This window comes from Somniosus microcephalus, chromosome 5 (genome assembly GCF_052327205.1).
Source record: "Somniosus microcephalus isolate GS21.2 chromosome 5, FLI_Smic_1.0, whole genome shotgun sequence".
Lineage (NCBI taxonomy): Eukaryota > Metazoa > Chordata > Chondrichthyes > Squaliformes > Somniosidae > Somniosus > Somniosus microcephalus.
Window position 1 is genome coordinate 77,495,442 of NC_140991.1, and position 25,692 is coordinate 77,521,133.

A 25,692-nucleotide genomic window follows, 5' to 3' on the forward strand; every position below is an offset into this window, starting at 1 on the left:
AATGTAGTCTCAATATAATATACAGCTGGGTAGTGTAGTCTTATACATACAGCTATATACAGCTCTACTGCTCCACCTAGTGTCCACCACAGAATGACATGTTATTGATCACTACATCCTCCTTTCTTTGAGGTTTAACAAAATCAATATCAATCAACTTTCAAGAAAACAATAAAGATAATATCAGTAACACTTTTGTTAGTGCTGTATAAACATAAACATTTTCAAAACAGTCAACACATTTTCAAAGCTTTACATTGTACTCAAAGATTAAGTCTATCAGGCTTTTTTACTTCACGTGTGGATCTTCTCAACACGGGTAAGTCTGATGTGTCTTCATGAGATTGTTCTGGCGGTGAATGACAAGATGCAGTTGCGGCATTGTCATCAATCTGCTCTTGTATAGATTGAGGTCTCCTTGCGATCTTTGCTTGGAGAGGGTTTCAGTGTTTCCTTCACTCTTCATGCCATAACTCTCAATGTAGTCAATGCACTTTCGAAAAACTGCTGGCAGCTGGATCTCATCATATAGCACAGTCCTCTCAGCAGCCTCGGCTAATGGAACACCAAAGATTGGCCTGAGGGAAGAAGGAGTATCCACCGGAACTGCTTCCTGCTCTGGTGCAGGCTTCTTCTTTTTCTTTCTCTCTTTCCACTGCTTTTCTTTGACCTTAAAGTCTTTTTCTTTCTTCTTGGAGAAACTAGGCTTTTTGAAGACATGGATACCCATTGGCCTTTTCATCCTTGATGGGCTCTCTGCTTCATCACCTGAGTCATCTGGTCTGCTTATGGCACAGTTTATACGGTAGACTCTCTTGACCAGTTCTAAGTCTTCACAAGCTTTGTCACCTAGTATCGAATCAAGGCCTAGAAATTGAGTTTTGGCGCTGCCAGGGCTTTAGCGCCGGAAGTTAGTGCCGGAGCTAAGTCGCGCTGGTCGGGCCCAAAATTCACCAATTCTGCGCCCAAACGGCTGCCGGCGCTGCTGAGAGATGTTTGCGCCTGAAAACTGGCGCTACGCGCTGAATATCGGCGCTATTCCGGCGCTGCGGCGCCCGCTGCGGTGCGGCAGGTTCGGGAAGTGCAGGCCTCCTCCTTCCCTTAAGGAGGAGCTGCCTGCACCCGGCCGCGGCCCGCGAAAATCTTTTTAAAAATGAGCCCGGCACCTCGGACAAGTGCCGGGCTTGCTTCTGTTCCGGGGGGGGGGGGGGAAGTCCGGGGAGGGAGCTGCAGCCAGGCGGCCGGTGGGAAAGCGGCCGGCCGCCGCGGTGCCTTTAATGCGCCGGCGCAAAGTCATGTAAGACTCTGTTGCCAGAGTCTTACTTGCGGCTGCCACGGGCGAGGCGGCCGCAACTGAATTTCGGCGCTGGGGCCCGTCGGCATGGCAACCGGGACGCTGCGCACACCGATGACGTCATCGGTGCCGGCGCAGCGCTACCGGTCTACCGCGGCGGAAGGGCCCCAGGCAATTTCGGCGCCGGCGCCAATTGCAGCGCTAGGCCCTCTAGCGCCGCAAAATCGGCGCTAAGGGCACTGAATTTCTAGGCCCAAGTCTTTCAGCCACAACAGAAAACATGAGATGATGCACTTTGTCTTTGACTGTCACTTTAAGTCTGCATACACCTAAGCTATCTATTTTCTGTCCATTATAGCTCTTCAGTAGTACTGACTTTTTCTGTATTTTGGGCTTTTCTTTCATATTGTTAATGTCACTCATACTGATTAAGTTTGCTTTTGCCCCAGTGTCCAGTTTCAATGTAACTAATGCTCCATTTATCTGCAGTGGGACCATCCATTTGTCCACTTTTACTGCATTGACTTTATGTTCAGCATTGTCCATTTCTGAGGGCTGCACATTTTCTGTATCTTTTTTGATATCGTCACATGACACCATTCCTACAAAAAATGTCTCACTTAAATCAGTGTCCTCAATCACATTAACTTGTTGCCCTTTCGTTGTTTTTACTTTTGAAAAGCATTGTTTGGCAAAGTGGTTCTTTCCATTACACTTTGTGCACATTTTTCCAAACGCTGGGCATTGTCTTAACTGGTGTTTGTAACCACAGCGTTTACAATTAAAAATTTCATCCTCCGATTGCTTTTCATTTCTGTTCTGCCCACGTTTCTTCCCCTTGTAGGACACAGTACCAACAGCAGCATTATCACTCATTACATTCGCATCGTTATTGATTTCACTGAAAGTCTTCGCGTGATTTCTAGCTAGCTCGCTGGCTTGGCATATTTTCACCGCATTTTCCAAATTTAGTTCGGTTTCTCTCAACAGACGTTCCCTGACTTTTTTATCATGAATACCAAACGCAATCTGGTCACGAATCATGGATGCTTTGAGCTCAGAGAAATTACATGTCTGTGCTTTCAGTTTCAGATCAGTTATAAAGCTATCAAAAGTTTCATTTTGTTGCTGTGTCCGAGAACAGAAGATGTATCTTTCATACGTCTCATTCTTTTTTGGAGAGCAATGTGCATCAAATTTTTTTAGCACATCTTCTAATTTTTCTCTGTTCTCCGCTGGATTAAATACAAATGTATTAAATACCTCTATCGCCTGTGGGCCTGCAACCGTAAGCAGCAACGCTATCTTCCTTGCGTCTGGTTTCGTACCGAATCCGATGGCTGCAATGTAGAGTTCGAATTGTTGTTTAAAAATCCGCCAATTGTAGTCGACATTTCCCTCGAGATTCAAATGCTCTGGTGGCTTCAAATTCTCCATGTCGCTTTTCACAATTTTCAGCAGATCTTCACCACCCTGGTACTATGTTATGTTCATTAATAAATAGACATTCTTATTATGAACACTGCTAGCTTCTAGCTAGTTATTTATTCAGTACACGATCTCTAGGTACAGTATCTGTAGAGGCTTCCATGTGTACTCCTGTGTGCAGGCTGCCATCTTGACTGCTGCCGTGTGGGTAGCCTAGCCTCATGGGTAATGTAGTCTCAATATAATATATAGCTGGGTAGTGTAGTCTTATACATACAGCTATATACAGCTCTACTGCTCCACCTAGTGTCCACCACAGAATGACATGTTATTGATCACTACAGTAGCCATCCGTGAAGTTGGTCTGGCAGCCTGAATAGCGGAGGCACACTAAACTGATGCAGTATGAAGGAGTCATGGCAACTGCCAGGGTACTTGGCACAAACATGCAAAATCTCCTTCTTGTGGTCACACACCAGCTGTACATTGAGGGAGTGGAAGCCCTTGCGGTTGACAAAAATACCTGGATTGCGATGGGGTGCCCTAAGGGCCACATGTGTACAGTCAATGATGCCCTGCACCCTTGGAAAGTCTGCCAGATGAGCTAATCCAACCGCTCGCGCCGTCACATTTGCACGATCCCTGGTGAAATGGATGTGATTGTGCGCGAGGGCAAAGAGGGTATTGGTTACTTGCGTGATGCAAGTGTGTGCGGCCGACTGGGAGATGCCGCTGATGTCTGCTGACGATCCCTGGAATGAGCCTGAGGCAAATAAGTTGAGTGCGGTGGTGAATTTGATTTCCACTGGTAAGGAGTGTCCACCTGGTCCTCTGGGCAGCAGGTCTTGCTGTATCATTGCGCTAATGTCAGTCACTACCTGTCACGAAAGTCAGAGCCACCTTTGGCACTGCTGCTCAGTCATGTTGAGGTAGCTGACCCTGTGTCTGTAGACCCTGTTTGGGGGGTATCTCCTGTGCTGACGGGCTTCCATGCGCTGGCCCCTTCTGGCCTGTGCTGCCTCAGGTGGGTGAGCAGCAGCCTGTCGCTCCTGCTGCTGCTGCTGTTGCTGGTGCTGCTGTTGTTCCTAGTTCTGCTGCTGCCATGCCTGGTGCTCGAGCTCCTCTAATGCCAAGAAGGGAAGGAGAAAAATGGCTCCCATGCTTCTGGCATATGCTTCCACTGAGGAAGCGCTGAGTGAGGGTGATGAGAGGGGTTTCCCAGGAGTTCATGCTGGAGATGAGTGTGAGGCTCCAACCTTCCACAGGTGTGGTTAAGCCTGGTAAAAGTTGCCCCAGGCCTGAAACAATAAAGTCCTGCCACCTGCAAATGATGACTGATCAAATCTCCTCTTTACTGGTTGACCTGCAGCTGATAGTCAGCAAGCCAATAGTGCTCACGCCAGGTTTCACAGGCGTGATCCCCACCAGGTGTGTTTTACGTGGGAAAAGGGTTAAAAATGCAAGGGCCTGTTAAAATGGCATTATAAAGGCCAATTATTGCTGTTTAAGGGCCTTAAAGACCAGTCCCGCTTGTTGGAGGCGGGACTGATTCGGGACAATCAGACACGCCTGGGTTAAAATGGCTCGGGGTCGGGAACCAGGTGGGGGGGCCAGTTTTTGCGATTTTTAAACCCCGCACTGTTGTGTATGTACCTTTAAGAGAATAACTGGTCTCAGACTGCAGTACCGGCAGTGACCACCCCTGTATAAAAGGCGCTAGTGAGCCTCTGTGTTTTTAGTTTCACTATTGACTTCCACCAGTAAAGACTTATTTTGTTCACTCCTGCTGTCCGTGTCTCAAATATTCACGGATGTAACACTGGCGACGAGTAAGAAACGAACTTACCTGCAACTCAGCAGCACCTCAGACAACGTTACTGAAGGGCGAAGCAAGAAGAAAGAAAAAAAAATAATAATAAATAAATCCAAAGAAGCTCGAGAAACGGGCGTCGACCGTGGGCAACCGCCCTCCAAATCGTCGGATTGAAAACTTGCAGGAGAGACTGTCCAGAGCCAGGCTTGGTTCCTCGGTCTGTGGTTTCCCAGCTAATCGGGCTGGTGGCAGGTAGTGCACTGATCCTTCCTGGGCTGCAGCGGGCTAGAGCTTGATCGGGTGGCTTTTCAACGGGGCCGGGCAGCGAGTCGGGAAGCAAAGAGAGAGAGAGAGGGTGGAGCACACAGGGCTTCGGTGCTTCGAAGCCAGGCAGCGTTCGGACCTAAGAAGAGGGAGGGAAGTGTCCCAGAGGGTCCGCTCCACGACGGGAAAATAATAAAAAAAGAAAAGGAAAAAAATCAATATTAAACGCACAAGAAACCATGGAAAGCAGCGCTAACAACAGCGGGGAAGAAGGCAAAGCGCGGGAGGCGCCATTTTGTTAAATCGGGGAAGAAGGCAAAGCGCGGGAGGCGCCATTTTAGATTTGCAAGATGCCGAAGACTGGCTGTATCACTGCTTTGATAATACAATAGAGGACTGGACCACGTATGTGGAAAGAGTCGAGGTATATTTCGAGGCAAACGAAATAGCGGAGGGGAAAAAGGCATCGATATTGCTAAACTTAATGGGCGCTAGAACGTATGGCCTATTGCGGGACCTGATTACTCCAGCCAAACTGAAGGCGAAGAGTTTTAACGAAATTGTTGCTGTTCTACAGGAGCACTTAAACCCTGCACCGCTGTTGATAGCAGAAAGATTTAAATTCCACAGGAGAACTCAGCACAAAGATGAGAGCAATGCTGAGTATCTTACAGAACTACGCAAGCTATCAAAGCACTGCCAGTTCAGAGCAGGACTGGCAGATACCCTACGGGACAAATTTGTCTGTGGACTCTTGAGTGAAGGAACACAGAAGAAGTTACTCTCAGAAAAAGAGCTGACGCTAGATAAGGCTTTCAGCGTGGCAGTATCGTATGAAGCAGCAGCCAGGGGAGCTGCAGAAATTCAACAAAAACCACAGGAATACGGCACCCACAAAATGACACGGGGATTTGCAAAATGTTATCGCTGCGGCAGAACTAACCATGACCAGAAGGACTGCTGGTCCAAAGACAAAATATGCAGACAATGCGGGAAGATTGGACACATTGCACGAGTTTGCAGGTCTGGGAAGAAGACCAGCGACAACAAAAAGGCTACTAAGGAACCGTACAAGAAAGTACAAAAGATGACGGACAGTAGTTCCGAAGACCAGATGAGCGATAGTGAATCCGGAAACAGGAGACTAAGCTGTCTCAAACTTCACAATGTAATCGCAAAAGAGGATCACCGAACCATTTGGGTCACCCTCACGATAGCAGGGTCCCAGGTTAAAATGGAATTGGATACAGGATCAGCGCTAACCGCCATGAATCGACGAGACTACGAGCGGCTATTTTCACACATACCCTTGAGAGAGACATCCATCATCTTGACGACGTATACGGGGCAAAAAGTATACCCCAGAGGAAAAATAAGGGTGCCTGTCGAATACAATGGCACGAAAATATGGAAATTGTATCTCTACATACTGCCAAATGGTGGACCACCGTTATTGGGATGTGAATGGATCAGGAAGATAAACTTAGATTGGCATTCCATTCATGCAATGACGGTGGACGGTAAAAAAGATGAAGACGTCACTCCTGGACGATTGTCAACAATCTTAGCTAACGCCAAAGAGGTATTTCAACAAGAACTGGGCACGCTTAAAGGCGTAACCGCCTCGATAAAAATAGAAGAGAATGCAGTTCCCAAGTTTTTCAAAGCAAGACCGGTATCATATGCAATTCGCCCAGCCGTCAAGGCAGAGCTGGAGAATCTGGAGAAGGCGGGCGTGTTGTCTAAGGTCGACTGGAGCGAGTGGGCGACACCCATCGTTCCTGTCATGAAGAAAACGTTAAGCAATAAGTCCGGAGAGCCAAGGAAGATTCGCATCTGTGGGGATTTCAAGGTGACGGTGAACCCTGTCCTTCACACAGTACAATGTCCTCTTCCAAGGATAGAAGACATCTTCGCCTCACTGTCTGGAGGGAAGCGTTTTACAAAAATTGACCTAGCACAAGCATATTTGCAGATGGAGGTTGAAGAGTCCTCTAGGAAGTATCTCATGATAAACACTCACAAAGGTCTTTACCAGTATCATCGATTGGTATTCGGAGTAGCATCAGCTCCGGCGATATGGCAAAGAGCAATGGAACAAGTCCTGCAAGGGATTCCGGGGACTCAGTGTTACTTGGACGACATCCTTGTGACAGGTGAAGATGACAGTGAACACCTTAACAACCTAGAACAGGTGCTCACTAGACTATGGGAACATGGGCTGCGAGCCAACCGCCCCAAGTGTGAATTTTTTAAGAAACAGATATCATATTGTGGCCACGTGATTGATGAAGAGGGGTTACATAAGTCCCCTGACAAAATTGAAGCGGTTGTTAAGGCCCCAGCGCCTGAAAATGTGCCGCAACTGAGGTCATTCCTCAGGTTGGTGAATTACTATCATAAGTTTTTGCCGAATTTGTCGACAATTCTGCACCCACTGAATGCCCTGCTATGAACGGGGGTAGCATGGAAATGGAACGATGATTGTAAGCGTGCTTTTCAGAAGAGTAAGGACTTAATCACTTCAAGGGAAGTATTGGCTCACTACAACCCAGCACTGCCAATCAGGCGGGCGTGTGATGCGTCTCCCTACGGCATTGGGGCAGTACTGTCACATAAATTCCTTGATGGTTTAGAGAGGCCGATAGCTTTTGCGTCACGCTCGTTAACTTCTGCCGAGCGTAACTACGCCCAGATTGACAGAGAGGCCCTCAGCCTAGTGTGGGGTGTGAAGAAGTTCAATCACTATCTGCACGGTCAAAAATTTACTCTACTAACCGATCATCAACCTCTTGTCTCCATTTTCAACCCTCAGAAGGGCGTACCGATAATGACGGCACAACGGCTGCAGAGATGGTCCCTTTTCCTAGGGGCACACCAATATGACATCGAGTACAAAGGAACTAAACAGCATGGAAATGCTGATGGATTGTCACGCCTACCGTTGCCGACGGTGGAAGAAGAAGACCTTGCAGTGGATCCAATGGAGTTATTCCACTCGACCATAGTCGAATGTCTCCCTGTGACGAATGCAAACATAGCAAAGGAAACACGGAATGACCCGACACTATCACGGGTCTATGATTTAACGGTGAAGGGATGGCCAACACATGGCGAACCACTGCTGCCAGCATTCTCGCCGAGAAGAGAACAGCTGTCAGTGTGCAGAGGAACCTTGATGTGTGGACCCAGAGTAGTAATTCCACCTAAGTTGACGGATAGAGTACTCAATGAGCTTCATGAGGGTCATCTGGGTGGGGTAAAAATTAAGAACTTAGCCAGAGCGTTTGTGTGGTGGCCGGGAATTGATAGAGAAATTGAAGAGATGACCAAGAGCTGTGCAGGATGCCAGAAGGTCCAAAACGCACCACCACAAGCTCCTCTGCATCCATGGGAGTGGCCCTCATCTCCATGGCAATGGGTGCACATTGATTTTGCTGGTCCCTTCATGGACTCGATGTTTTTAATTGCGGTGGATGCACATTCAAGTGGCCAGAGGTAATAAAAATGTCCTCAACCACCACGGAAAAAACTATCACAGTTTTGCGAACCATATTCGCCAGGAATGGGCTGCCTGAACAGATTTGCTCTGACAATGGACCACAGTTTGTGTCTGAAGAGTTCCGGGGGTTCTTAAAGAACAATGGCGTTAAGCATTACACATCTGCCCCATATCATCCAGCCACTAATGGATTGGCCGAGAGGTTTGTCCAAACATTCAAGAAGGCTATCAAGGCAATGTGTAATGAAGATATACCCCTACAACACAAGGTGGACAACTTCCTGTTTGCCTACCGGAATGCGACACATGCGGTTACCAACCAAACTCCAGCCATGATGTTCTTCAATCGAAGACTACGATGCCGCTTGGATTTGGTTAAGCCAAAAGTCCGAAGAGATGTGGAGAACAGGCAGTTTCAGAATATGAATGAAAGGCCGACCAGGAGTTTTAAGATAGGTCAACCAGTTTTGGCCCGGGACTACCGCACTGAGAAATGGCAGCCAGGAACGATTTGTACACGACAAGAACCTCTCATGTACACCGTGGACGTTGGGGAGAGCATTGTAAGACGCCATGCTGACCAGATTCTAGAGTCACTGGGAAACGTCAACTCCACACCACGACCTGATACATCTGGTAATGAAATTGACGTTCCAATTGCAGCTACCGCAGAACCGGTAATATTGGAAGCAGATGAACCAAACAAAGACATTGATCCCGACGCAACATTGCCAGAATAACCTGATACCCCAACGAGGCGTTATCCAGACAGAATCAGGAAGCCTCCTCAAAGACTGAACTTATAATTGCTTAAACTTAACCAATGTATCTAGCAACAGTAATTGTGATTGTAATTAGTTATCATTTAGTTGTTAAATGAATGTTATGTACTGTTTATCTAAAAGGGGAGGAATGTACCTTTAAGAGAATAACTGGTCTCAGACTGCAGTTCCGGCAGTGACCACCCTGTATAAAAGGCGCTACAGAGCCTCTGTTTGTTAGTTTTCACTATTGACTTCCACCAGTAAAGACTTGTTTGTTTTCACTCCTGCTGGTCCGTGTCTCAATCATTCACGGACTTAACAGAAAAGGAAACACGAAATGACCCGACACTCTCCAGGGTCTATGATTTAACGGTGAAGGGATGGCCAGCACATGGCGAACCACTGCTGCCAGCATTCTCGCCGAGAAGAGAACAGCTGTCAGTGTGCAGAGGAACCTTGATGTGTGGATCCAGAGTAGTAATTCCACCCAAATTGAAGTATAGAGTGCTCAATGAGCTTCATGAGGGTCATCTGGGAGGGGTAAAAATGAAGAACTTAGCCAGAGCGTTTGTGTGGTGGCCGGGAATCGATAGAGAAATCGAAGAGATGACCAAGAGCTGTACAGGATGCCAGAAGGTCCAAAACGCCCCACCACAAGCCCCTCTACATCCATGGGAGTGGCCCTCATCTCCATGGCAAAGGGTGCACATTGAGTTTGCTGGTCCCTTTATGGACTCGATGTTTTTAATTGCGGTGGATGCACATTCAAAGTGGCCAGAGGTAATAAAAATGTCCTCAACCACCACAGAAAAAACTATCACAGTCTTACGGACCATATTCGCCAGGAATGGACTGCCTGAACAGATTTGCTCTGACAATGGACCACAGTTTGTGTCTGAAGAGTTCCGGAGGTTCTTAAAGAACAATGGTGTTAAGCATTACACATCCGCCCCATATCATCCAGCCACTAATGGATTGGCCGAGAGGTTTGTTCAAACATTCAAGAAGGCTATCAAGGCAATGTATAATGAAGATATACCCCTACAACACAAGGTGGATAACTTCTTGTTTGCCTACCGGAATGCGACACATGCGGTTACCAACCAAACTCCAGCCATGATGTTCTTCAATCGAAGACTACGATGCCGCTTGGATTTGGTTAAGCCAAACGTCAGAAGAGATGTGGAGAACAGGCAGTTTCAGAATATGAATGAAAGGACGACCAGGAGTTTTAAGATAGGTCAACCAGTTTTGGCCCGGGACTACCGCACAGAGAAATGGCAGCCAGGAACGATCTGTACACGGCAAGGACCTCTAATGTATACCGTGGACATTGGAGAGAGCATTGTAAGACGCCATGCTGACCAGATTCTAGAGTCACTGGAAAACGTCAACTCCACACCACGATCTGATACACCTGGCGATGAAACCGAAGTACCAATTGCATCTACCGCAGAATCGGTGATATTGGAAGCAGACGAACCAAACAACGACATTGATCCCGACTCAACCTTGCCAGAAGAACCTGATATCCCAAAGAGGCGTTATCCAGACAGAATCAGGAAGCCTCCTCAAAGACTGAACTCATAATTGCTTAACTTCAACCAATGTATCTAGCAACCGTAATTGTAATTGTAATTAGTTATTATTTAGTTGTTAAATGAATGTTATGTACTGTTTATCTAAAAGGGGAGGAATTGTTGTGTATGTACCTTTAAGGGAATAACTGGTCTCAGACTGCAGTACCGGCAGTGACCACCCCTGTATAAAAGGCCCTAGCAGGCTTCTGTAGTTTCAGTTTCCAGGTTGTCTCCATTCAGTAAAGACTTGTTTTAATCAACTCCTGCAGTCCATGTCTCAATTATACACGGACATAATATTCTCCATTCGTTCCACACTCGCAGCGACCCTGGAGACAAAACCTGCCAGAGACTCCTGCACCTGTTCCTAGAGTTCCAGCACCGCTCCCCTTCTGGATGGACCCAGAGGCACAGGGTCGACATGCAACTGAGCTGAGCTGGCAGAGTCCTGCGCCCTCCGACGAGGACTCTCCACTGCTGTCCCTGTCTCCACCATCTGCTGCTGCTCGCTTGTGATCTGTGATACACCAGGTGACAACACTACTCTATCTCATGAAGGTCTCACCGAAGTGTGAGTGTCTGCGCTGGTGCTGGGTGCGCTGAATTCTGCTGACGCTGCACCCTCAGAGTTTGCAGCTTCCTCTGAGGAGTCTTGAGGCTCGGGCTGCTCCTCCTGGACAGTGGGGACGGGGGCTCTAGATGGTCCTGTGGGGGAGTAAAGGAAAGAGTTAGAGATGTGAGGTAAAGGTTGTATGCATATTGAATTGTGCAGATGATCATAAGTCAATGTATTAGAGCATCAAAATCATTATCAGTCACTCATGCAATGTCAATGAGAAAGATGCTAAACTATTCTGTCACCAGCTTGCTGTGATGCACCCATCTGTCCGTTCCCCACTTGCGAATCGTCCTCCACTCCGGTGATCTCCAGGGCCGCCTCCTCCCAGGGGTGAGCTGTGCTACTGAGGGTGGCCCTCCTCCTGTCGTCACTCTTTCCCTCTTATTGTGGGCTCACTTTTCCTGCAATGAGGGACACAAGTGGAGTTTGAGTGAGAATGAAGGAGTGAGTGGAGAATCCATAGCATAGATGCTTAGAAGGAGACAAAGGGCCCTCCCTGGGTGTTGTAAGTTGTTGTCATTGGGTCACAGTGATAGGGAGTGTGAGGGCTCCATGGTTGAATAGTTAAGTGAATGTGACCATAGAGAGAGAGGGAATGGATTAGGGTGCAGGGATGTAAGGGTAAAGTGGGATATGGAGGAGGAGGTTGGCAAAGCACAGTGCTGGTGAGGAGAGGCGATGGGGATCAGATTGAGGCTGTTGGGAATGTCATACTCACTTTTCCTGTGCAGAGAAGGTCATGAAACCTCTTCCCGCACTGCAGCCAGGTTCTGCTGCACATAGAAATTGTGTTTACCTCATGGGCCACTTGCAGCCACAAAGCCTTAGTGTGCTGGGGAGGCTGTTTCCTCCCTGAGGAAGGGAAGAGCACCTCCTTATTTGCTCTTGCTCCCTCCACCAGAGCTTGGAGGGAGGCCTCATCAAATCTTGGAGCACGCTTTGGTCTACTGGTGAACATAATTGGTGAAGGAAGCGCTCAGAACAATGGGCATAAAGTTTAAAGGCTGAAAAAGAAGCAAGGCTGCTTGCAGGCCTTAAATCCAGCAGCATTGATGATGTCATCGGAGGTGACTTTCTGTAAGAAAAGACTCATTGGACCGGGGGTTCCCACACGTTGGAAATCAAGTGCCCAATTAGGGCAAAATCGCACTTTTGTCCCACTTCACATCGGAGTCGGGATCCTGGCACAACGACCACCTGACACGCCCCCAGCCCACCCTTAATTGCAAAATCGAGCTCTATGACTATGACTAGAATTTTGCATACACTGCAATCTTACATACACTAGAACATCACATGTGTGAGAATCCCACATGCACTGAGATCCCACATACCCTGGAACATCACATGCACTGGACTCTCACATACACTGGAATGCCACATACTGGAATCTCACATATACTGGGCACCACATAGACTGGAACATCGTGTGCTCTCAACATAATAGCTATTCATTCAGTAAATACAGTTTTGATATTTGAAATAAATGCTGTAGGCTATCATTCTTACAATGTGCTGAAAAGAAGCTTAATTTGTTCTAAACTACAGCAAACTGACCTGAGGCAGTTGTAAAGCATGGCTAAACAGGTAAAGCAGCTAGCAGTTCCATAACTGTAAATATGTACGATAGGCTTTGACAATATCGAAATGCAAACTAAACTAAAGTAGAGGTTTTGTGCAATGAGACCCTCCCACATAGGTTCCACTGGCTGTTTTGGTTCACGTGTTGCTGATGGTTATTAATGAGCTTATTCTGTGCTGATGAAAACTCTGCTATACTCTTCACTTCAGCCAGTGCTGTGGGGAAGTGCTGACATCTTGCTCTTCTTTTACATCACTAGTTCACAGGTGTGTGTGTGAGTACGTAGCTAAACTTGCTTTATTAGCCCTGGCTATGCAATTCTGGAATATTCTATGCAGATTGGCATTTAATGAGCCCTCAACACTCCTTAACAAGCGAGCTTTTTTCTTGGCTCATTTCTATTAAGACGTTTATGGTAAAAATAGAAGTACCAAAACTGGTTTTGCTCGCCAGTTGGCTTGTGTGTACTTCTATAATAAATTTAAACTGGAGGAGAAAATGTAGCTGTTTACTATTTCAACCTAGTAAATACAGGTATGAATCTTTGCAGCAACCTTATTGTTAGTTGTATGTATAGAATATGTTTAATGTCACTTTAAAAAAGAGTTTCAATATATTTAACCTACAGGCACAAATTTTGAAAAGGAAAATTGCAACAAAGGAAGCTTCCTTCTTTCATCCTGCATTTAAAAAGAAAGGTTTGAGGTATATCGTGCTTTTCACATTCTCAGGGTGCCCCAAAGTGTTTCACAGCCAGTGAGTTACTTTTGAAGTATAGTCACTGTGTTTCATACACACAGCAATGAGGTGAATGACTTGTTACTCAGTTTTGGTGGTGCTGGTTAAGAGAAGAACATTGGCCAGAACATCAGGAGAACTCCCTACTCTTCTTCAAAAAAGTGCTGTGGGATCTTTTAAATCAACCTGAACAACTGCATTGAAGTGGCAGTCTGGACGACATGTTCAAATCTTGGAATGGGGCTTGAACCCACAGGGGTAGAAAATTGGACCTCATTTCACCTGTTTTATGCCCCCTCTGGGAAATTGGGAGCTGGGGTCTGCTCCGCTCTGGATTCTTCAACAGCCACTGTGGCATAAACAGTGGCCACCAACAAGAGGTGAGGTTTTTTAATGTTTCTGTGGAGCCAGGAGGAGCAGGAGTACTCCCCCAACTCCACAATATGCCGATAACCCCCCACTCCCACTTCCCCCATTGCCACTTCACATCCCCTCCTTTGGGCTGCAGCTGGCAAGGCAAGCAGCCCAACATTCACCTTTTTAAAATGGGAGAGCTGCCTGTGGAGGTGTGACAGGCATGGGCAGCTCGCCCACATAATGTCAATGAGGCCTGAGGCCCAGTTCCAGACCTGCCTCGGGCTTCCCGGTTGGGGTGCGCTCTGTGTGTGACGCACTTCTCAGGCTCACAAACGGGCCTAATGCGACTTCCACCCCACAGTCTCAGCAGGAGAAGGACTGCCACTCAGCCAAGTTGACACATTTTTCAGCTTGTTGCTTTCTTCTACGTTATCGACCTGACTGCCAAATTACACAAAGTTTGCTGTAGCTAATTGTTCTTCTGAGAATTGGAAAAGTTTAAGATATAAACCCACCTTGTCACATTGGTCCTTCGTGCTAGCTATTCTTTCTGTGCACTGTACTCGATCCCATAACTTTTGAATCAGAGAGCTTGTTTGATTCTTGGGAAATGCAGTGTAGTCATTCAGAGATGAAGTATGTAGAAATTCCCTCAGGTACTCATGTGTGTGATGATCAGTCTGGCTGTGCTCGTTGGCCTGTCCTTTGATGATGTAAATGCTCATTGTGCTGGCATAGATCATCCAGACAACAAAAGGCAATCTCCAGGGCAGCATATTCTTCCTTTCTCTTCTTATTTCTCTTTCTTGGCTATCTTTCTCCTCATGCAGTTCTCAGATCTAGAGAAAGGGGAAATCTTCACTTAAGGCAGCTAAGCAAAAGCTAAAATGAAGTGTAATTACTTTGATGGCCAAGCTGCTGTTCACCTGCTCTATCCATTAAAGTTTAACAAGTTTGCCTTGTAGACTCCATTTATTGCACAATAGAAAATGTTTCACTTGATATGTACTTTTGGATCTATAAATGTTTTGAGGGTGTTCCCTCCTAATGTGAGGTCTTTGACTGTTCAGATCTGATATCTCATTTTCTGGCATAAAATTTACCTTCAGCAAATATTGAAATAATTACAAGAAGATGGTGGTGATATTTCATTTCTTATTAAATCAGATTGTCTTGAATCAAATATGAAACTATTGATCTAATACTTCTTATTAAATTTGATGGCCCGTGGCTTTTATCCTGCTTTTTATTAATACTGCATGTTGTTTTGCATCATTATGCCAAGTATTCAAATTGGAACTACTCAGATCCCAATCTCCATGTATAATTCAGGTTGAAAGTGTTCACTGCATCATAGCTGATTGACAACAAAACCCAGTTATTTAGATGATGTCATTCCAAAATAATTTTTTTATTGCTGCTGTAATTACTTTTCTACTGAGGGCAAACAATTCCATAGCATTGATGAAAAACTTCAGTTATTTCTTGATACATAATGGGCCAGAAATTCGTGACCAAATGCGTGAGTGCGGTCTGGGTACTCACGCATCTGGCCGTTGGAAATGCCGGCGTTCAGCATGCACAGCGCATGCGGGGAACGCCGGCATTTCCAGTCCTCGGAACGAAGGGGCTCATAGGCACAGCGCATGCGACTGCACAGGCAGCGCTTGCGCAGTGAACTTCGTCGATTTCATTCATGGATTCAGTGAGGGTAAGTCCTTACAAGTTACACTTGAAAAAAGCATGTGTAAAGTTGTTCCAAGGCTGCGGAGGAAGATATATTTTATCGTGGAGCTTCTGAAAGGCAATATTTTTGTTTGGGAAAGGGAGGGAAGTTATTTTAAGAAATTTTAAGTAAGTTTTAAAGTTTAAATTTTTTTTTTTAAACGGGTTTTCAGAACGGTAGGTAGAAGGAGCAATTGTGGCTGTGTGAATGGAATGTGAAAATGAGTGTTCTAAAATGAGTAATGTAACATTTCCAGCACTTTTAAGAAAGAAACTTTTCATCAGTAATAAGTAATTATGTATGTATGTCCGCATATATTCCTTTACGTATATGTATGTATGTTTCATATTCCTTTACTTATGTGTATGAATGTATGTTTTTAATTATGATTTTCCAATAAGTTACTTTCTCTGAAAGTCATAATTAAATAATACATTCATACACATAAGTAAAGGAATATATACATAACACGCAAAGGAATATATACAGACATACATACTTTCAGAAGCTCCACGATAAGAAATATCTTCCTCCGCAGCCTCTGGAGCAATTGTACCCATGCTTTTTTCATGTGTAAGTTGTAAGGACTTGACCTCACTGAAAGCATGAATGAAAGCGGCGAATTTTACTGCGCACGCGTTCTGCCTCTGAACCCCTTCGTTCAGAGGACAGGAAATGCCGGTTTTCCCCGCATGCGCTGTGCATGCTGAAAACCGGCATTTCCTCCGGCCAGACGCGTAAGTACCCCGACCGTACTCGCGCATTTGGAAGGGAATTACTGGGCCAACATTTTACATGTCAATAAAATGAAAAATTTAACAATTGCACGATTTGCCCCCTCGCATCTGCGACTGAGGGTCCAAGGAGGTGCATTGCGCAAGAGGTCATCGTCATACGTATCCTCACACTGTTCCCTTTCGGGAACTGTATGAAGTGGTGGAAGGATTTATGGCCGTGATTAACGCTCATTCCGTGACCGTAACCATCTTTGAACCAGCCATTAGGGTGGTTAGTCCTATGGCGTGAGGGTTTTACGGGCTCCCACAACCCATCTGAGGGGGGGGGGCCACCCACACCCACGGACGCAAGTATCCCGCTGGATGTCCACCCAGAATTTATAGTTGGAGCTCCGACTCCACTTGCCGGGACTGTCTGGAGTGGGGTTCGAAACCCTACTCCTTCTGGCCCAGCGGCGGGGATGCTTACTGCTACGCAAAAGGCCCACTCCGCACAAAAGGTGACACCCATACGTTTCCTGCGCCTTTTCCCTCCCCGTGACTGGAGCCCTATGCTGCCACTTGAAAGACCAAGCTATCATCTGCCCTTTTTGCGGCGCCTTTGACTTCTCATTACCAATGATGAGCAGGTGCTGCGCCTCCACCTCCTTGAGGAGATTGCTGAGGTCATCATCAGTTCAATTGTGAGTTCTTTTAATGCTGTGAATTGTGCTCATTCCAGCCATTTCACGTTGCTAATCGGATTGGGCCTTTGGCATAGCGGTAGGATCCCCGCCGCTGGGCCAGATCAGGGTAGGGTTTCGAACCCCGCTCCAGACAGTCCCGGCAAGTGGAGTCGGAGCTCCGGCTCTAAATTCTGGGTTGACATCCAGTGGGATATTTGCGTCCGTGGGTGTGGGTGGCCCCCCCTCCTTGTATAGCTTGTGGGAGCCCGTAAAACCCTCCCGCCATAGGACTAACCGCCCTAATGGCTGGTTCAAAGATGGTTACGGTCACGGAATGAGCATTAATCATGGCCATAAATCCTTCCACCACTTCATACAGTTCCCCAAAGGGAACAGTGTGAAGACACGTATGACGACGACATTGCTAAATAAATAAATGGAATTAAAAAAATTCTTTTAGGGCTTTTAAAAGTCTTTAAATTGCTTTAATTCTGTTTAAAACTACTTCAGATTCTTCAAAATAATGTAAACGTTTTTAAAAGTTTATAAAAGTTACCAAAAGCTTCAAAAAACTTCCAAAAACCTATTTAAACTGCTGCTTTGCATGTAAAAATGCTTAGCAGCTTGGCAGAAACATTGGGGGCGTGTCCTGTTAAACTGAGACCTCAAGGGGCGTGTCTCAGTTGCACAGCGCGCTACAGGCTTCGCGCTGGCTGCACTCCTGGGCGGCGTGACGTCAGACGCTGCCCGGGAGTCAACATTTTAAAACAGCAATTCCAGGTGTCCCTGAAGCTCAACGGCCGGCGCGTCGGGTAAGTGCAGATCGGGGGCTTACACGCGCGGCAAGCCCCCGACTCGAATTTCTGGGCCAATACTGTGTGCAATCTTACATCAAGGGTCTGAGTGGAGACAATGCAATAATTAATAAAGGAGTGGTTTTTTCCACTTCCTCGTTGATTTTCTGGCTCTTCTATTCCCTTTATTTGTTCTTTGTTGCATTATCTTGTTTTTTTCCTTTGCTTTCCTACCCCACCAGTCCAGTTGTAGCTGGGCACTGGGCAGCTATGTAGCATTTCTGTAATCAGTGAAGGCTGTTCCAAATTGAAAGTCAGGAACCAACTTGCAGTTCCCTTCCATATGTAATGCTGTAGTTCCTTTAAAAGAACAATTGAATACCACACACAAATTTATTTAGTCCATTTTTGAATATGTTTGCAACGATTTCAGTTGTAGTGCATCAATGTCTAGCGTGTGTGGGGGCTGCGAAAACATGAGGAAAACAAGCAATTCATAGAGAAGCTCAATAAGCCCGTGTTAGAGAAAGAAAACATGAGTAAACCGAAGCAAGGCAAACAAGAAACGTAGAGTGAAAGAGAGTCAAATGAATATATAGGAAGAAAAGACTGAGGAAACAAAAAGATAGAGACAGGGAAAGACAGACCGCTTTGTGAGGCAATGATCTGGTGCCCCCTGAAGCTTTGACCTAAATACGCCACTTTAACATTGTTAGTAATTCATCGGTCAATTGATTATACATCATAAGATCTTTTTACCTTTTAACTGAATGTACAGATTTCTTCTTCCGATCTAAGAGCTTTAATGTCTTCCTTAGCCTTCGTTCTTATTAGTGAGAATTGGATAACAGTTGAGGGATTAGCAGCCACTACTCAAAGTGTTCTGGTTGCCATGGAGACACTTGGATTTATTTCTGTATTGCCAGTACTTCAGTATATGTGTGTGTGTGTGGGAGGGGGAGGGGGTGTGGGAGGGAGAAGTGGTAAGAATGGGATTCTGATGGTCAGTTATTTTCTCATCAATATCTTTGCAGATCACTTTAGGAATACTTAATCATCTGTAACTTATTGTGTGCACAGTGCACAAATATGCATCTTGGTATTTAAATGTTAATTCTTTGTCCTAACTGTCTGTTTCTTAAACATAAAGCTCTTCATCAAAATCGAACATTTTTTCTGTGCAGGCACAAAATTAGAAAAAAAGTCTTATTTGGGGGTACAGTAGTAGTGCACTGAAGGGCTGGAAGAGAGCTAACACCTGTGATTCTTTCACATGGTTCATTCTCAATGTCATCTGCACTATGCGGATAAAGGGGCTGATTTTCAATGCCTCCACCTGGCATAAAAGGGGCACTGGCAGCTTAAAATGGTGTGTTATTTACTACCCTATTTACACTGGCACTTTGGCTACTGCCCATCTTGGGTAGTGTTAGATCCGTGGTTCAGTGGATAAATAATCACACGGATGCTGTACAGTAACAAATAACAGGTCTTTACTGGAGGAGGGTAATCTCTAGACTGGGGTACAGAGGCATGCGCAAAGCTTATGTGGTCACTGCCGGTACTACAGTATACAGGAGCTGTAAAAGTAGTTCTGACTTAAAGGCACATACACTACAATTCCTCCCCTTTTAGATCAATAATAACCCCCTTAATATTCAAATAACAATTACATTTTTACATGTACATTAAATAACAAAAGTCCATTTATAGATTCAGTCTTTGGGGCGGCTTCCTGACCCTTTCGGGATAGCGCCTTTCCAGAGGTTCTTGTTCTTGGTGCAGAGGCAATTCTGACCCCTTTTCATCGGGTAGTTCATCGGGTTCCACTGCTACTGGGTCTGAAGTAGAGGCTACCGGTATGTCGGGTTCATCCCCAGGTACTTGAGACATGGGGTTGACGCGTTCCTGTGATGCTAAGATCTGATCGACGTGGCGTCTCACAATGTTCTCCCCGACATCCACTGTGTACATTAATGGCCCCTGCCTTGTATATATCGTTCCGGGTTGCCACTTCTCTGTTCGATAGTCACGGGCCAAGACTAGTTGCCCTACATTGAAGCTCCTTGTCGACTTCTCATTGATCACAGAATCACAGAAACACCACAATGCAGATAGAGGCCATTTCGGCCCATCGAGCCTGCACCGACACATATCCCACCCGATCCCCGTAACCCCTACACCAACACATATCCCACCCTATCCCCGTAACCCCACGTATTTAATCCCCCTAACACTAAGGGTCAATTTATCAATTTGTCCTCAACATTTCTTCGCACATTTGGTCTGAGCAAGTCCAGACGAGATCTCAACCTTCGATTAAAGAACATCATGGCCGGGGTCTGGTTGGTAACTGCATGTGTCGCGTTTCGGTAGGCTAATAAGAAATTGTCCATCTTATGCTGTAGTGGAATTTCTTCGTCGCACATGGCCTTTATCGCCTTCTTAAAGGTTTGTACGAACCTCTCAGCCAATCCATTGGTGGCTGGATGATACGGGGCAGATGTGTAATGCCTTACCCCATTCCTTTTCATGAATTTTTGGAACTCGTCGGACACAAACTGTGGTCCATTATCAGAGCAGATCTGCTCTGGCAAACCGTTTCTGGCAAATATGGTCCGTAGGACTGCAATCATTTTCTCTGTAGTGGTTGAAGACATCTTTATCACCTCAGGCCACTTTGAATGAGCATCCACTGCTATTAAGAACATTGAGTCCATGAATGCACCAGCGAAATCAATGTGCACCCGTTGCCATGGAGAGGAGGGCCAGTCCCATGGGTGTAGAGGGGCATGTGGTGGTGCATTTTGGACCTTCTGGCATCCTAAGCAGCTCTTCGTTAGTTCTTCGATTTGTTGATCGATTCCCGGCCACCACACATAAGCCCTAGCAAGGCTTTTCATTTTCACCCCTCCCAGATGACCATCATGTAGCTCATTTAGCACTCTCTCCCTTAACGTGGGTGGAATCACCACTCTGGATCCACACATCACTGTCCCCTGGCATACTGACAGCTGTTCTCTTCTGGATGAGAATGCTGGCAACAGTGAGTCGCCATGTGTTGGCCATCCCCTCACCATCAATTCATATACCCGTGACAGCGTCGGATCATTGCGGGTCTCCTTCTCTATATCCACGTTTGTTACTGGCAATCGTTCAATTATCGACGAATAAAATATCTCGATAGGGTCCACTGCTGGTGCTTCCTCCACAGTAGGCAGTGGCAGGCGCGATAGCCCATCAGCGTTCCCATGCTGTTTCGTGCCTTTATATTCTATTTCATATTGATTCACCCCTAGAAACAGGGACCATCTTTGTAACCGCTGTGCAGTCATCACTGGAACGCCCTTCTTAGGATTAAAGATGGAGACAAGTGGTTGGTGGTCAGTCAGCAAGGTGAACTTCTGCCCATGCAGATAGTGGTTGAATTTTTTTACTCCCCATACTAGGCTGAGGGCCTCCCTGTCAATCTGGGCATAGTTGCGCTCGGCTGAGGTTAGTGACCGAGACGCAAAGGCTACTGGCCTCTCCAACCCGTCTGGGAATTTGTGAGACAGCACCGTTCCAATGCCGTAGGGTGATGCATCACATGCCAAACGAATTGGTAGTGCTGGGTTGAAATGGGCCAACACCTCTTTTGATGTGATCAATTCTTTGCACTTCTGGAAAGCTCGTCTACGTTCGTCATCCCACTTCCATGGTACCCCTGTTTGCAGTAGGGTGTTCAGCGGGTGTAATACCGTAGACAAATTTGGTAAGAACTTGTGGAAATAGTTTACCAGCCCGAGGAACGACCTCAGTTGTGACACATTTTCCGGTGCTGGAGCCTTGACTACTGCCTCAATCTTGTCAGGGGACTTATGTAACCCCTCTTCATCAATGACGTGGCCGCAATACGAGATCTGTTTCTGAAAAAACTCGCACTTGTGGCGATTAGCTCGTAGCCCATACTCCTTTAATCTGGTGAGCACCTTCTCCAAGTTAGCGAGTTCACCGTCATTTTCGCCCGTGACCAAGATGTCATCCAAATAAAACTGGGTCCCTGGAATCCCTTGCAGGACCTGATCCATCGCCCTTTGCCAGATAGCCGGAGCCGAGGCTACTCCAAACACCAGCCGGTTTTATTGATAGAGATCTTTATGGGTGTTGATCGTAAGGTAATGTTTCGAAGCTTCTTCTACCTCCATTTGCAAGTACGCCTGGGCTAGATCAATTTTGGTGAAGCGTTTACCACCAGATAGCGAAGCAAAAATATCCTCAATACGTGGAAGCGGATATTGCACCGTGTGAAGGACTGGGTTCACTGTCACCTTAAAATCCCCACAGATGCGAACCTTCTTTGGTTCCCCAGGCGTATTACTCAACGACCTCTTCATTACAGGAACGATGGGTGTAGCCCACTCGCTCCAGTCCACTTTGGACAGTACTCCTGAACGTTCCAACCCTTCCAGCTCTGCTTCAACAGCTGGTCTGATCGCATAAGGCACTGGTCTGGCCTTCAGAAACTTTGGGCTTGCATTTTCCTCTATTTTAATTGTTGCTGTTATTCCTTTTAGTGTTCTGAGTCCCTCCTGGAACACTTCTTTTGCGTCAGTTAGCATTTTTGACAGTCGTCCAGGTGTGACGTCGTCATCCTTTTTGGCCTCAACCTTCAGTGCCTGTATGGAATGCCAATCTAATTGTATCTTCCGGATCCATTCACATCCTAGCAGTGGTGGTCCTCCATTTGGCAATACATATATATCCATTTTAGGTATTTCCTGGCCTTTATATGTCACTTTCACCCTTATTTTTCCTTTGGGGTAGACTTTTTGCTCCGTATACGTCTTCAAGACAATCACTGTAGCTTTCAAGGGTATGTGTGAAAATAGCCGCTTGTAGTCTCTTTGATTTATGACTGTTAGAGCTGACCCTGTGTCCAATTCCATATCCACTTGGACTCCATTTATCTTGAGTGTAACCCAGATAGTCTGGTGATCCTCCATTTCGGTTACATTATGTAGTTTCAGACAACCCAGCTCCTTGCTTCCGGAGTCTGTGTCACTTTTCTGTTCGTCTGAACCACTGTCCATCACCTGGTGTACCTTTTTGTACTTCTCCTGTGGAGATTTCTTACTGTTGGTTTTCTTCCCAGACCTGCAGACTCTTGCTATGTGTCCTGTTTTCCCACACTGTCTGCACACTTGGTCCTTGAACCAACAATCTTTCTGGTCATGTGTTGTTCTGCTGCAGCGATAGCACTTCCCTGTTCCATAGGTCATTCGTTGGTGCCATATTCTTGCGGTCTCTGTTGTATCTCTGCAGCACCCCTTGTGGCTGCTTCGTGTGATACTGCCATACTGAAAGCTTTGTCCAGTGTAAGGTCCTTTTCTGATAGAAGCTGTTTCTGGGTTCCTTCACTTTGTAGCCCACACACAAACTTGTCCCTTAACGTGTCTGCTAGTCCCGCTCCAAACTGGCAGTATTTCAATAGCTCGCGCAGTTCCGTTAGGTACTCAGCATCGCTTTCGTCTTTGTGTTTGTTCCTTTTATAAGAACATAAGAAATAGTAGCAGCAGTAGGCCAATCAGCCCCTCGAGCCTGCTCCGCCATTCAATAAGATCATGGCTGATCTGATCCTAACCGCCAATCCACTATCACAGAACCATCTCCTGAATCAAACAGAATTAGACACACAAAATAGGAGCAGGATCAGGCTACACGGCCCCTGGGCCCGCTCCGCTACCCACAGGGCCATGACTGATCCGAACCTAGACTCATGTCCAAATTCCTGCCCGCTCCCCGTAACCCCTAATTCCCTTTACTTCTAGGAAACTGTCCATTTCTGTTTTAAATTTATGTAATGATGTAGCTTCTACAGCTTTTTGGGGCAGCATATTCCATGGACCTACCACCCTCTGAGTGAAGTAGTTCCTCCTCATCTCAGTTTTGAAAGAGCAGCCCCTTATTCTAAGACTATGCCCCCTAGTTCTAGTTTCACCCATCATCGGGAATATCCTCCCCGCATCCACCCGATCCAATCCCTTCACAATCTTATATGTTTCAATAAGATCGCCTCTCATTCTTCTGAACTCCAATGAGTAGAGTCCCAATCTACTCAACCTCTCCTCATATGTCCATCCCCTCATCCCCGGGATTAACCGAGTAAACCTTCTTTGTACTGACTCGAGAGCAAGTATGTCCTTTCTTAAGTATGGACACCAAAACTGTATGCAGTATTCCAGGTGCGGTCTCACCAATACCTTGTACAACTGAAGCAATACCTCCCTATTTTTATATTCTATCCCCCTAGCAATGAAAGCCAACATTCCATTGGCCTTCTTAATCACTTGCTGCACCTGCATACTAACCTTTTGAGTTTCGTGCACCAGGACCCCCAGATCCCTTTGTACTTCAGTACTTTCCAGTTTCTTGCCATTAAGATAATAACTTGCTCTACGATTTTTCCTGCCAAAGTGCATAACCTTACACTTTCCAGTATTGTATTCCATCTGCCAAATCTCTGCCCACTTACTCAGCCTGTCTATGTCCCCTTGCAGGTTTTTTATGTCCTCCTCACTCACTACTTTCCCTCCCATCTTAGTATCATCTGCAAACTTTGATATGTTACACTCGGTCCCCTCCTCCAAATCGTTAATATAGATTGTAAGGAGTTGGGGACCCAGCACTGACCCCTGCGGAACACCACTAGTTACTGATTGCCAGTCTGAGAATGAACCATTTATCCCAACTCTCTGCCTTCTGTTAGATAGCCAATCCTCTATCCATGCCAGAATATTAACCCAATCCCATGATTTTTTATTTTAAGCAATAATCTTTTGTGTGGCACCTTATCAAATGCCTTTTGGAAGTCTAAATACACTACGTCCACTGGTTCCCCTTTATCCACCCTATATGTTACTTCCTCAAAGAACTCCACCAAATTTGTCAAACATGACTTCCCCTTCATAAAACCATGCTGACTTTGTCCTATTAAATTATGATTATCCAAATGTCCTGTTACTGTCTCCTTAATAATGGACTCCAAAATTTTACCTACCACAGATGTTAGGCTAACTGGTCTATAGTTTCCAGCCTTCTGTCTACTGCCCTTTTTAAATAAGGGTGTTACATTTGCAGTTTTCCAGCCTGCCGGGACCTTTGCCGAGTCCAGGGAATTTTGGAAAATTATTACCAATGCATCCACAATCCCTACCGCCACTTCCCTCAAGACCCTAGGATGTAAGCCATCAGGTCCAGGTGATTTATCCGCCTTGAGTCCCATTATTTTACCGAGTACCACTTCCTTAGTGATTTTGATCATGTTTAGCTCCTCCCCCCCTTTAGCCCCCTGTTTGTCCAGTGTTGGGATATTCTTAGTGTCTTCTACTGTAAAGACTGATACAAAATATTCATTCAGTGTTTTTGCCATCTCCATATTTCCCACCATTAATTTCCTGGTCTCATCCTCTAAGGCACCAACATTTACTTTAGCCACCCTTTTTCTTTTTATATAACTATAAAAACTCTTACTATCTGTTTTTATATTTTTTGCTAATTTACTTTCATAATCTATCTTCCCTTTCTTAATCAATCTTTTTGTTATTTTTTGCTGTCTTTTAAAGTTTTCCCAATCCTCTATCCTCCCACTAGATTTGGCTACCTTATATGCCCTTGTTTTCAGTCGAATACTATCCTTAATTTCTTTACTTAGCCACGGATGGCTGTCTTTTCTTTTACACCCTTTTCTTCTCAGTGGAATATATATTTTTTGGAAGTTGTAAAATAACTCCTTAAATGTACACCACTGATCATGTATCGTCTTACCCTTTAATCTATTTTCCCAATCC

At 45.8% G+C, this 25,692-nt stretch overlaps 1 protein-coding gene across 2 annotated transcripts in view; it reads right to left on the reverse strand.

Annotated features, from left to right (window-relative positions):
• LOC147117128 (zinc transporter ZIP12-like) overlaps nt 1-18,752 on the reverse strand; it is a 135,776-nt gene extending 117,024 nt beyond the window's left edge. For both annotated transcript variants that reach the window (XM_085987852.1, XM_085987851.1), the window contains exons 1-2: nt 18,623-18,752; nt 14,457-14,780 (exon numbers count right to left, since the gene is read on the reverse strand). In XM_085987852.1, coding sequence (XP_085843978.1) covers nt 14,457-14,717 — 261 coding nt within the window. In that variant the 5' untranslated portion in view covers nt 14,718-14,780; nt 18,623-18,752. The remainder of the gene's footprint in view (nt 1-14,456; nt 14,781-18,622) is intronic.
• Nucleotides 18,753-25,692: the final 6,940 nt, after the last annotated feature.